The 13,326-nt window shown below is 49.8% G+C and overlaps 1 protein-coding gene across 1 annotated transcript; it reads left to right on the forward strand.

Moving 5' to 3' along the window:
- Positions 1 to 708: 708 nt before the first annotated feature.
- Positions 709 to 11,644, forward strand: IP6K2 (inositol hexakisphosphate kinase 2; the record flags this gene model as incomplete). The annotated part of the gene is given in 7 exon segments (XM_080695857.1): positions 709 to 910; positions 2,573 to 2,631; positions 2,633 to 2,642; positions 2,734 to 2,956; positions 4,077 to 4,252; positions 9,582 to 9,757; positions 11,144 to 11,644. Coding segments are annotated over 7 exon segments (1,347 nt in total).
- Between the last annotated feature and the right edge of the window lie 1,682 nt (positions 11,645 to 13,326).

The raw sequence follows: 13,326 nt of genomic DNA on the forward strand, positions 1-13,326 counted from the left end.
TCCCTGTATTCAAATGCATTTTATAAAAGTATAAGTGGAGAGACTTGAGCACCATTCGCCCTAAGTTAGATAATTGTATTAGAAAATTATATTTTATTTATTATTATTTTTGTGTGTGTGTGTGTGTGTGGTACTGGGGGTAGAGCCCAGGGGCTTTTCTACCTCTGGGGGCTCACTAAGTTGCTGAGAGCCTCACTAAGTAGCTGAGGCTGGCTTCGAACCTGTGCTGTCCTCATGTCTCAGCCTCCCAAGTACGGGGATTCCAAGCGAGCGGCACCACGCCTGGCTGAAAATGATAATATTTAATCTGAATGTTGTTTGAAGTTTGATTTTTACCATTGTGGCTTTGTGTTTTGCTTTGTAATGATGTAGTGGGGTCCCTGGCTCGTTAGGGCCCCAGCCCAGTCTGTCCTCCTCTTCACCCCAGCCCGTGTTTGTCTTTGTGCTGTGAGGGGGAAGAGGGAGGGCTGCCTGGGCAGGGCTTGCGTGAGCTCAGGCTGTTTGTGCTGGAGGAGGGCCAGTGGAAGGCGGCTCCCAGGTTTCCAGCCTCACGTCATCGCTGTGTTTGCTTCCGGCAGTGTCCGGGCCTGCAGAGTCCTAGGAGTGGAGACCAAGCAGACGCACTGCGTACAGGCGCCCAACGGAGGACTGCGGCCGTGAGCCCCGCCGCCTCCCCTCCCCTTTCTCCCTGCCGCCTGGGTCCAGAGGATGAGCCCAGCCTTCAGGGCCATGGACGTGGAGCCCCGCACCAAGGGCATCCTGTTGGAGCCCTTTGTCCACCAGGTCGGGGGGCATTCGTGTGTGCTTCGCTTCAACGAGACGACCTTGTGCAAGCCCTTGGTCCCGAGGGAGCATCAGTTCTACGAGACCCTCCCTGCTGAGATGCGCAGATTCACTCCCCAGTACAAAGGTGAGGGGTCGCCATGTGGTGAGGGGACGCGAGGGTCTTGGCCATGGAAGGCAGCTCTCCCGGGAGCCCTCACCCTCCCTCCACTCACTCTGTATTTCCCCCTCCTCCTCTTCCTCCTCCTCCTCTTGGCCCTCAGCCCAGCACCTCACACCCTCAGTTTTCAAGCCCTGGTAAGATTGCCCAATTGTTTGTTTCATGGATCTGTTTTGAGTTATTTTTGGTAGAAGTATAGTTGTGTTTTGTGTTCGGGTGTCTTGATCACTGTAACCATAGTCCCGTGGGGGCAGCGGGGAGACTGTGGGAGGATTTTACCGAGAACTCTAGCTGCCTGCTTTTTGTCCTCCAGGAAACCAGAAGCCCTGGTGATAGGTAGGCTGGGAGCAGGGCTGAGTCAGATGGAATGCAGGAGTGGGAGGACTGTGCTAATTAGCCGAAGCCCTTTGCTGTTACAGACTGTCCCCAGAATTGCCCTGTGAAGGCAGTCCTTTGATCCCCTTTTTCTCCTGTTTTATATTGCATTTTGGGGGGAACATCAGCAGCCACCAGCCTGGTGTGGGCTTTGGGGGGGGGTCCTTTTTAAAAGGAAAACCCATTAAAAAATTAGTTTTAAATGTGCATTCCTCCTTATACAGTACAAAAGACTGGATCAATTTAGTTTCTTCTGAGCCTGTGAAAGTGACGTTCTTTACAGACAGAATGTACTCTGTACTCGGAGATACTTGTGTTTTATGGTGGGATGGGGGAGTTGGGGGCCCTCACTTGGTCCTTCTCTGTTGTTTTTTCCAGGACAAAGCCCGAGTTCCCTTGTTAGCTGGCCACCCCTGCCCTTTTTTCCCCCTGGTTCTTTTCCCCACGGCGACAGGGAAGTGTGGTCCCCTGAATTCCCCACCCCGGCTCCTCTGCACCCAGAGCCGGGGCCACCTCAGAAGTCTCATCTCTCTGAGCACGCATTTCCGCATTTCCCCGCGGCAAGCGGGCGGGCAGCGAGGACTGAGCAGATTGAGTGCAGAGAGGCCTGGGAGGAGAGGTGTTCAGCCAGTCGGTTAGAAGGCGCTCGTCGGCACTGCTGAAACGCTCCCACCTACAGTCCCTCCTCAAAGACTCCTAAGTCCACATGGCAGGTTCTAGAGACTCAGGGGAGCTGCTGTCAAGGCCGCCATGTGTCCGCACCCCCGCCCTGTCTGCCTTGTACTCATTCTGTTCTTTTGTGAGATGAAACTGCAAAGACTAATAAAGCAAACCCGAGGACAAAGGCCCGGGCGCCCCCAGAGTGGGCTGCGGGAGCCTCTGCCGGGGGTCTGTCGCGCTGTGTGCTTTGTTTTGTTTGCGCCTTTATTTCGCTTTGCTCACCCCTCCTTACCTCAGATGCCGCTTGCCCGAGGCGAGCCTGTCTCCCCTGCGTACAGCTGTGCTTTAAAGCGAGCTGCCAGGCCGCTGGAGCTTCTGCTCAGGGCATTAAACAGTCCCACAAGATATAAAAAGCCATGTGTGTGCGTCTCTCAGGTTTAGAAGAGTTACATTAAAATTAATAAACATTTTCAATGATGGAAAAATGTGTCTTGTAATTCTTTGGCTCTGGCCTTGTTGAATGCATCAGAGAGAAAGACTCTCCGCCATGTTTGCTCCCTAATCGCTTGTCTCGTGTGGTGTCATTTTTTCTAGCTGTTTTGATATTTGTTAGGTTTGCAGATGAGTTTGGGGCCTCTGGCAACATAGAGACTTAAGGAACAGGGTAAGAAAAAACACAAATGTTACAATCATGTTATTTAGAAAGCTTCTCCTCTGGAATTAAAAGTCCTTTTTGCTCCTCACCCCCCTTCCAGGTGTGGTATCTGTAAGCTTTGAAGAAGATGAAGACAGGAACTTGTGTTTAATAGCTTATCCATTAAAGGGGGACCATGGAACTGTGGACATTGTCGACAATTCAGACTGTGAACCAAAAAGTAAACTCCTAAGGTGGACAAACAAAAAACACCATGTGCTCGAAACGGAAAAGACCCCCAAGGAGTGGGCGCGACAGCACCGGAAAGAGGAGAAAGTGAAGAGGTGAGTGACCAGGAGGAGCCCTGCTTCCGGAGGAGGGGAGCTGGGTCCTCGGTTCTCAGAGCCGAGGTGGCTCCTGCGTGGCACTCCAGCGTCTGGGTGACTCTGGGTTAGGTCTTGCCGTTTTTGGTAAACAGCTGAAGTGGCAGCTGTAATAAAAGGGACTGCTATAGATGTCCTGTGGATGTCAGGAACTACCCATTTACCTCAGCTGCTCACCAAGAGTGGGAGGCAAAATGGTCAGATGGGCATCTTTGAAACTTGAGGGTCCGGTGGGTAGGGCCTGCCAAGCATAAAGCCTTAGCAGACCTTGTGAAAAGTAAAGATGTACAATCTGGAGATGGCCTTAATCCTGTGGAATATCAATTTGGGTTTTCCCGTCTCGCAGATTTCGGAACCTGCGTGCCGAAGCCAGGAGGTGGTCTTGGGCAGCTGGGAGCAGAGGCCCCTCTTGCACACAGGCTCTACCTGCTGGAGAAAGTAGTGGTGGGCTGGCCCGTCACGAGGTGTAACATACATAGGAGAAGAGCACTCTAATTTGAGCATTAGATGAGTTTGAGCAGATGCATACATTGAAACCACCACATCAGAATATGTAGCTTTAGCCTGTGGGATGGGGCACGTACTCTTGTAACCCCAGTACTGGGGAGCCTGAGTCCAGCAGTTGGTCCACCCTGCCTCCTGCCTCCTCCCGGCCCCTCAGTGCCTTGGTGTGCCTTGACAGGTGGGGCGGGGAGAGGTCCTCAGCCAGGCAGCTCAGCTTATCACTAGTGCCCAGTGCACCGAGGGGGACAGCGAAATGAAGACTGTTTTATTCAGTGTTCCTAGCCGGTTGTGGTGCCCCTCGCTTGCAGTCCCAGCATTCGGGAGGCTGAGACGGGGGATCAGAGATCGAGGACAGCCTCAGCTACTTAGTGAAGCCCTCTGCAACTTAGACCCTGTTTCAGATAAAGAATAAAAAATAGGTTGGGGTATGGCTTGGAGGTAGAATGAATGCCCTTGGGTTCTATCACCAGTACTCCCCCCCCCCCAAAAAAAAATAATAGCCTTTTATCACCCCAGAATATTTCTTGACACTGAATTTTGATGACGTTGGATTTATTAGCACCATTTCTCTTTATAGCCATAAACTAGAAGAAGAATTTGAGTGGCTAAAGAAATCTGAAGTCTTGTACTACAGCGTAGAAAAGAAAGGGAATATCAGTTCTCAGCTCAAACACTGTAACCCTTGGAGCATGAAGTGCCACCAGCAGCAGTTACAGAGAATGAAGGAGAACGCGAAGCATCGGAACCAGCACAGTATCCTTTGTTCACGGTGCCCTGCGTGGGGGCTGGGGCGGGCGCAGCGAGAGGCTGCCTTTGTCCTCCTTGAGCTTCCTCCTTGAGATGCCACCTCCCAGGACGGGCTGGCCTCCCGAGCGGCGGTGGTGGGGTGGGAGATTGTGGGGCTCTGGGAGTGAAGGGGCCACCTTACATCAGTGGACTTTAGCCTCGGTATCCTAGGGGAGACGGCAAAGGGCTGGTCCTGGTTTTTATACTCTCCAGAAAGTCCCCAGACCGCATAGGTGCAGTGTTGCCGAGTTGGTGGAGGGTGGGCCTTTCAATCCTGGCTCACCAGCCTGGCGTTGAGCTGTGATGAAGAAAGAACCAGGGTTTGTTCGTTTTTTAAAAAATCCCCCTTTTTGCCCCTAGTTTTTGTTTGTTTGTTTTCTGCAATACTAGAGATTGAGCCGAAGAGCATTCCACCTCCGAGCTCTACCCCCAGCCCTATTTTTTATTCTTTATTTTGAAACAGTCTCATTAAGTTTTGGAGGGCCTCATAAGTAGCTGAGGCTGGCTGTGAGCCCTCGATTCTCCTGTCTCAGCCTCCCAAGTATTGGGATTATAAACGTGCGCCAGCAGTTGTTTATATTTTTTTAATCTCATGGGTTGAAATTTCTGAAAGTCGAAGCTGTTTCATTTATTTATAAGGCTTATTAGGGAAAACATGTTTTAAAAATAAGCCGGAGCCGGGCATGGTGGCGCGCGCTTGTAATCCCCGCACTTGGGAGGCGGAGTCAGGAGGACCGCAGGCTTGTGGCCAGCCTCAGCAATTTAGGAAGAACTTGTTTCAAAATAGGTTTTCTAGCTCAGAGGTAGAATGCCTCTGAGTTCAATCTCTAGTGCCATAAATTAGTAAAAAGGTAAAACAAGACCAGCTGGGTATGGTGGCGCATGCTTGTAATTTTAGTACTGGGGAGGGTGAGACAGGAGGATTGCAGGTTCGTGGCCAGCCTCAGCTACTTAATGAGACTGTCTTTTAAAATAAAAAATAAAGCTGGCCAGGTGTGGTGACACACACTTGTAATCCCCGCGCTTGGGAGGCGGAGACAGGAGGATCGCGCAGGTTCGAAGCCAGCTGCGCTGGCTTAAGAGACCCTGTTTCCAAATAAAAATATTTTAAAAATAGGTCTGGGCTTCCAGGAACCCCAGTACCACCGAAAAAGAAAGAGAGAGAAGAAAGAATAAAGCTGGGCGTGGTGGCATACGCTTGCAATTTTAGTACTTGGGAGGCTGAGGCAGGAGGATCATGCAGATTTGAAGCCGGCCTCAGCTACTTAGTGAGACCCTGTTTCCAATAAAAATATAAAATAGGTCTGGGAGTGTAGCCCAGAGGTAGAAGACCTCTGGGTTCCATCCCCAGTACCACAAAAATGAATAAAAATATAGCCAAGCTGGGCGTGGTGGCACATGTTATAATTCCAGCATTTGGGAGGCTGAGACAGGAGGAGCGCGGTTCATGGACAGCCTCAGCTACTTAGTGAAGCCCTTTACAACTCAGTGAGACCCTGTTTCAAAATAAAGAAAAAATAGGGCTGGGAACGTTGCTCGGAAGTAGAGTGCTCCTGGGTTCAACCCCCAGAACAGAAAAAAAAAAAATAGGGCCAGGTGTGGTGGCGCAGGCTTGTAATCATGTAATCATGAATAAATGAATAAAACATTAACATCATTTTTAAAACCAGGTGTGGTGGCACACGCTTGTAATCCTAGTAAATGGGAGATTGAGACAGGAAGATCTCAGGTTCAAAGCTGTTTTGGGCAGTTTTAGAGGCTCTCGGCAACCTAGTGAGACATGTTTCTAAATAAGTAAAATCAGAGCGGAGCATGGTGGCGCATGCTTATAATCCCAGTACTTGGGAGGCTGAGACAGGAGGATCTGGGTTTGCGTTCAACCTCAGCTGCTTAGTGAGGCCTTCCACACCTTAGTGAGACCCTTTTTCAAAATAAAGAATAAAAAAATAGAGCTGGAGGTGTAGCTCGGTGGTAGAATGCCCCTATGTTCAATCCCCAGCACCACAAAAAAAAGAAGTAAAATCAGGTTGAGGGTGTAACTTGGAGGTAAAAAGCCTCTGAATTCAATCCCAGCACCCCATTCCCCCCCAAATTGCATAGAGCCAAGCATGGTGGCATACGTCTGTGATCCCAGTACTTGGAAAGCTTGAGACAGGAGAATTACAGGTTGGAGACCACCATCCTTAGCAACTCAGTCAGATCCTATTTCAAAATAAAAAATAATTTGGGAATGATACAGCAAGCTTGTAATCCCAGTACTTGGGAGTCTAAGACAGAAGCATCGCAGGTTCAAAGCTAACCTTGGCAACTTATTGAGACCTTCTGCAATATAGACTGTTTCAAAATAAATAAAAAATTGGACTCAGAAGCCAGCTGTGGTGGTGCATTTTATAATCCTAGTACTTAAGCAGCTGAGACAAAAGGATCTGCGTTCACAGACAGCCTCACCTGCTTAGTGAGGCCCTCTGAAACTTAGTCCTGTTTCAAGAATAAAAAATAGGAGCCGGCGTGGTGGCGCACGCTTGTAATCTCAGCATTTGGAAGGCTGAAACCAGAGGATCGCTGTTCTCAAACAGCCTCAGCTAGTTAGTGAGGCCCTCCACAACTTATTGAGACCCCGTTTCAAAATAAAGAATAAAAAATAGGGGAGGGGATGTAGCTCGGAGGTTAAATGCCCCTGGGTTCCATCCCCAGACCTGCAAAAAAAGAATAAAAAATAGGGCTGGGGGTGTCACTCAGAGGTAGGATGCCCGAGTTCTATCCCCAGTACTTGGGGGGAGGGGGAATTGCACTGGGAGCCAGGTGTGGTGGCACTCACTTGTAATGCAGTACTTGGGAGGCCGAGAGAAGAATCAGAAGTGTGTGGCCAGTCTCAGCTATATAGTCACGCCCTCTGCAACTTAGACCCTGTTTCAGAAGAAAGAATTCAGGGCTGGTGGGTGTGGGGGTGAACTTGGAGGAGGAATGTTCATCCTGGGTTGAATTCCAAGTACCACACACACACACACACACACAAAATAGATGAGGGGTATAGCTCAGAGGTAGAATACTCTTGGGTCTAATCCCAGTACCATACCACAAAAAATAAAATAGGGCTGGTGGTGTAGTTTAGAGCAGAATGCCATTGGATTCAATCTCCAGTACCAGGGGAAAAAATTGCATAGTAAACCATGTGTGATGGCACATGCCTGTAATCCTAGTATCTGGGAGGCTGAGATAGAAAGATCACAGGTTCGAGGATAGCTTCAGCAGCTTAGAGAGGTTCTGAGCAACCTAGTAAGAACCTATTTTAAAATAAGGGCTGAGGGAGCTGGGTGTGGTACACACCTGTAACTTGGTATTGGGAAGGCCGAGGATTGCAGGTTTAAAGACAACTTCAGTAATATAGTGAGGCCCTTAGTACTTTAATGAGACACTTTTTTGGTGGTGGTGGTACTGAGAATTGAGCCCAAGGGTGTTCCTCTAATCTACATGCCTAGTTCTATTTTTTATTTTGAAACAGGTTGTCATTATAGAGGGCCTAAGTAGCTGAAGCTGGCCACAAACCTGTGATCTTCCTGTCTCGGTCTTCCAAGTCCTGGAGTTATAAGCATGCACCACCATGTTCAGCTTAGTTTTTGTTTTGTTTGTCTGTCTGTCTGTCTGTTTGTTTGAGGGCCTGAGGATAGAACCCTGGGGCATTTGACCTCTGAGCTAGACCCCCTGCCCTGTTTTTTATTCTTTATTTTTTAAACAGGGTCTCACTAAGTTGCGGAGGGCCTCACTAAGTAGCTGAGGCTATACGCGAACCATGATCCTCTGGTCTCAGCCTCCTGAATGCTGGGATTACAAGCGTGCGCCACCAAGACTGGCTTAGTTTTTGTTTTGAAACAGGGTCTCAAAGCCGGGCGTGGTGGCGCACGCTTGTAATCCCCACGCTTGGGAGGCTGAGACAGGAGGATCACACAGGTTCAAAGCCAGCCTCAGCTACTCAGTAAGGCTCTCAGCAACTTAGTGAGACCCTGTTTCCAAATAAAGTATAAAATAGGTCTGGGAGTATAGCCTGGAGGTAGAAAGCCTCTGGGTTCCACCCCAGTACCACCAAAAAAAAAAAAAAACGAAAAAGGAAAAAAAAAAAGAAACAGGGTCTCACTAGGTTGCTGAGAGTCTTAAGTAGTTGAGGCTGGTTTTGAACCTGCAATCTCTGTCTTGGTCTCCCAAGTAAAGGGATTATAGGTGAGCACCACCATGCCTAGTTAGACTTGTTTATTTTATGTGGTACTGGGTGTTGAATCCAGTGCCATTCTACCTCTGAGCTATACCACCAGCCTGAATTAATTTTTTATTTTGAAACAAGGTCTCACTAAGTTGCTGAGGCTGTCCAAAAACTTGAGAGCCTCCTGTCTCAGCATCCACGTACTGGGATCGCAGTGTGCACCACCAACGTCAGCTTAGACTCACTTTATTCATTCATTCATTTATTTATTTTTTGTGTTACATGGGAAGGCCTGTTTCAAACCCAGGGGCTCTATACCTCTGGTCTACACTCCCAGACCTATTTTATACTTTATTTGGAAACAGGGTCTCGTTAAGTTGCTGAGAACCTCACTAAGTAGCTGAGGCTGGCTTTGAAACTGTGCAATCCTCCTGTCTCAGCCAAGTGCTGGGGTTACACGTGTATACCATCACATCCGGCTTAGACTGACTTATTTATTTATTTATTTATTTATTTATTTATTTATTTTTGGGGTACTGAGGATGGAACCCAGGAGCATTCTACCTTCAAGCTACACCCCCAGCCCTATTTTTTATTTATTTTGAAACAGGGTCTCACTGAGTTGCAAAGGGCCTCACTAAGTATCTGAGTAAGGCTGTCTGTGCACCCAGATTCTCCTGTCTCAGCCTCCCAAGTACTGGGATTACAAGTGTGCATTACCACGCCCAGCTGTGACTTACTTAAAAAGAAAAATATTTTTGTGAATTGATGCTAGCATCTCTAGTTCACGCTCAAGGGTAAGCGTTACTATGCTTACAACCCCATTCCATTTGTCGTCGAGGCCAGTGTGGTGTTGGGGTTGGTCCCACACAGCTAAATTCAGGAAGTGGTATGTGTCTCCCAGACTGGATGGCGGCGACAGAGTCCTGGGTTGTCTAGACCCTGGCGGCTCGTGCCCTTCCCTGACAAGGAGTAAAGGTGCTCCCTCGGGGGGCTCGCCTGGCCAGCGGAGTACCTGTGGGTGTGCACTGACTGTGCCCTTAGCGGTCAGGGCCTGGGCAGCAGCACTTCCTCTTAGCGGTCTGGTCCTTAACCACTCAGAATTTATCCTACTGGAGAACCTGACTTCTCGATATGAGTTCCCCTGTGTCTTGGACCTCAAGATGGGTACGCGCCAGCACGGCGATGATGCTTCAGAGGAGAAAGCGGCCAACCAGATCCGCAAGTGCCAGCAGAGCACGTCTGCCGTCATTGGCGTGCGCGTGTGCGGCATGCAGGTGCGGTGTGCCGTTGCAAGACCAGGGCTGGCGTGTGCGTGTGGCGTGCGAGTGGTGTGTGCTGGTGCAAGACTAGGGCTGGCGTGCGCGTGCAGATGCAGGTGGGTGTGTTGCTGTAAGAGCAGGGCTGTGTAGGTCAGCCACTGGCTGCCACCTGATCACGTGTTGTTGCCCCGTTTGGCCCTCAGTGGTGCTATGGCTATCTGGTGAAATACGAAGGCATGGCTCCTGCAGAGACTGGCTTTGCTAGCTCTGTCCAGAGCCTGTGGCAGGAGTGGAGAGGACCCAAGAGGGTTTGTATCTCCAGTGGTCCAGGTGCAAGGTGGGGCTGTGACAGTGACTGAACCAGGTCCGCTTGCTGCATCGCAGGTAGGCAGTGGTGAGAAGACAGCAGCTCCATGTGACTGATGTGCCCTTTCACAGAGTCAAGTCCAGCCCCCGCAGTGCTGCACACCTGAAATCCCAACCACCCGGGAAGCCAAGGCAGGAGGATTGCAAGTTGGAGCCCACCATGGGCCTCAGCTAGGCCCATCTCAAGATTGATATTTATTTATTTATTTATTTATTTATTTATTTATTTATTTATTTATTTATTTATTTATTTTTGCCATGCTGGGGATTGAACCCAGGGGTGTTCTACCTCTATGCTACAGTCCCAGTCCTATTTTATTTTTTATTTGGAAACAGGGTCTTAGCCGGCTGTGGTGGCGCACGTTTGTAGTCCCATCATTTGGGAAGCTGAGTCAGGAGTATCCTGGTTCGCCGACAGCCTCAGCTACTTAGTGAGGCTCTTTGCAACTCAGACCCTGTTTCAAAATAAAGAATAGCCAGGCGTGGCGGCGCACACTTGTGATCCCCGCGCTTGAGAGGCGGAGACGAGGATCGCGCAAGTTCGAAGCCAGCCATGCTGGCTTAAGAGACCCTGTTTCCAAATAAAAAATATAAAATGGATCTGGGAGTATAGCCTGGAGGTAGAAGGGTTTCCAGGAACCCCAGTACCACCAAAAAAAAAAAGAAAGAAAAAAAATTGGGCGGGGGGTGTAGCTTGGATGTCAAACACCTCTGGCTTCCATCCCCAGACCTACCAAAAAAAAAAGAAACAGGGTCTTGCTAAGTGATGCGAGCTTCACTGAGTTGCTGAAGTGGGCTCCAACATGTGATCTTCCTTTCTTCAGCCTCCCAGTTACTGAGATTGCAGGCGTGTGCAAGCACACTGGGCCAAGATAAAAACTTTTACAAAGGGCCGGGCATTTTCCTGGCATGTGTGAGGCCCCAGGTTCAGTCCAGCACTGCAGAAGGAGCTAGCATCAGGTGTGCTCACATGGCCAACACTCCCACCCCCTTGCCCCAAGATCTATCCCTTGACCTGCTGGTCTCTTCCCCCAGGTGTACCAGGCAGCTACCGGGCAGCTCATGTTCATGAACAAGTACCACGGGCGGAAGCTGTCGGTGCAGGGCTTTAAGGAGGCACTTTTCCAGTTCTTCCACAATGGGCGCTGCCTGCGCCGAGAACTGCTAGGCCCTGTGCTCAAGAAGCTGGCCGAGCTCAAGGCGGTGTTGGAACGACAGGAATCCTACCGCTTCTACTCCAGCTCTCTGCTGCTTATCTACGATGGCAAAGAGTGGCCCGAAGTGGCTCTGGACTCAGACGCTGAGGACTTGGAGGACCTGTCAGAGGAGTCCGCCGATGAGTCTGCCGGAGCCTATGCCTACAAGCCCGTGGGCGCCAGTTGCGTGGACGTGCGCATGATCGACTTCGCCCACACCACCTGCAGGCTGTATGGCGAGGACAGTGTGGTGCACGAGGGCCAGGATGCTGGCTATATCTTTGGGCTCCAGAGCCTCATAGACATTGTCACAGAGATAAGTGAGGAGAGTGGGGAGTGAACTTGCTGGTTGCTCGAGTTCTGGAGAGACTCGTGTCCCAGGCACAGCTGTGCTGTGTCGGGCAGAGGCCAGTATGGCCAGGTGGTGGCCCTGCAGCCTGGAGCTGGTGCGCAGTGGCCTCAGTGAGCCCCAGCCTGAGTCGGCCCAGCTGCTGCCCAGCTCGGAGTCTTTATTTATTATTAACTGTTTCTTCAACATTCCACATCTGATGATGCAGATACCTCTTTCTTCCCTGAGTGTAAATGTCTAATACAGATCTTTTTGTTTATTGTATGCCTTGCTGCTGCTGTTCTTCCCTGGGTGGACAGCTCCCTCCTGACGCTCAGAAGCTTGCCATGTGCTGTGACCCACGTACGTTGGCTAGTGCCCCCACCCTGTGGATCACCGCAGTGTTTTGGTGTGGTCATCATTACCCCAACCTCTGTTACCCTGAAGTCAACAACAACAAAACTATACACACACCTTAGCCACGCCACTCTGTGGTGTGTATTGGCTCAGCAGGAGTCCAGCCCAAACCGCACTTTGAAACAGGCCTTCTCATGGCTCTACACAGCAGCTTACCCCAAATAGTTATGTGGCAGGTGCTCTAGACTTTGAGATTATCTTTTTTTTTTTTTTGGTGGTACTGGGGATGGAACCCTTCTACCTCCGGGCTACACTCCCAGACCTATTTTATATTTTATTTTGAAACAGGGTCTCTTAAGCCAGCATGGCTGGCTTCCTGATCCTCCTATCTCCGCCTCCCAAGTGTGGGGATTACAAGCGTGCGCCACCACGTCTGGCTGAGGCTCTTTTGATCCCTCCTGTACCACTGGCAGCAGTTAATTGGCTGAACATTGTGATGTCAGATATCCCAGAGCCAATACGGGGTCTGTAGTTGCCTGCCACCAGACTCTAGTCCACTGGCAGCCATGAGCCCAGCAACTTGGGCCTTCAGCAAATTAGATCATGAAGATCTTTTTTTTTTTTTTTTTTTTTTTTTTTTTTTTTTTTGTGGTACTGGGGTTCCTGGAAACCCTTCTACTGCCGGGCTATACTCCCAGACCTAATATATACTAATACATATATATATAATTTGTTTTTTTGAAACAGGGTCTCTTAAGCCAACGGGGCTGGCTTCGAACCTACGCAATCCTCCTGTCTCTGCTTCCCAAGTACGGGATTACAAGTGTGCGCCACCACACCTGGCTTAGATCATGTTTCAAAATAAAATAAGGTTGGGGGTATAGCTGGGAAGTAGAACACCCCTGGGTTCGACCCCCAGTTCTATGAAAATAAAAAGGGTTGGGAGGTGTAGTTTGAAAGTAGAATGCCCTGTGTTCAATCCCCTGTAACAAACTAGCATCAAAACATGCTCATAAACTGGGCGCGGTGGCGCACATTTATAATCCCCGCACTTGGAAAGCGGAGACAGGAGGATCACGCAGGTTCGAAGCCAGCTGCTCTGGTTTAAGAGACCCTGTTTCCAAATAAAAATATAAAAAATAGGTCTGGGAGTGTAGCCCAGAGGTAGGAGGCCCCTGGGTTCCACCCCCAGTACCACCAAAAAACAAAACCAAAACAAAACATGCTCATAGCCAGGCGTGGCGGCGCACACTTTTACTGGGAGGCTGAGAGGAGGATCACAGTTACTGAACATCCTCAGCTACTTAGGCCCTCTGCAACTCAGTGAGACCCAGTTT

Source organism: Muscardinus avellanarius (assembly GCF_963383645.1).
Source record: "Muscardinus avellanarius genome assembly, chromosome: 5".
Classification (NCBI taxonomy): Eukaryota; Metazoa; Chordata; class Mammalia; order Rodentia; family Gliridae; genus Muscardinus; species Muscardinus avellanarius.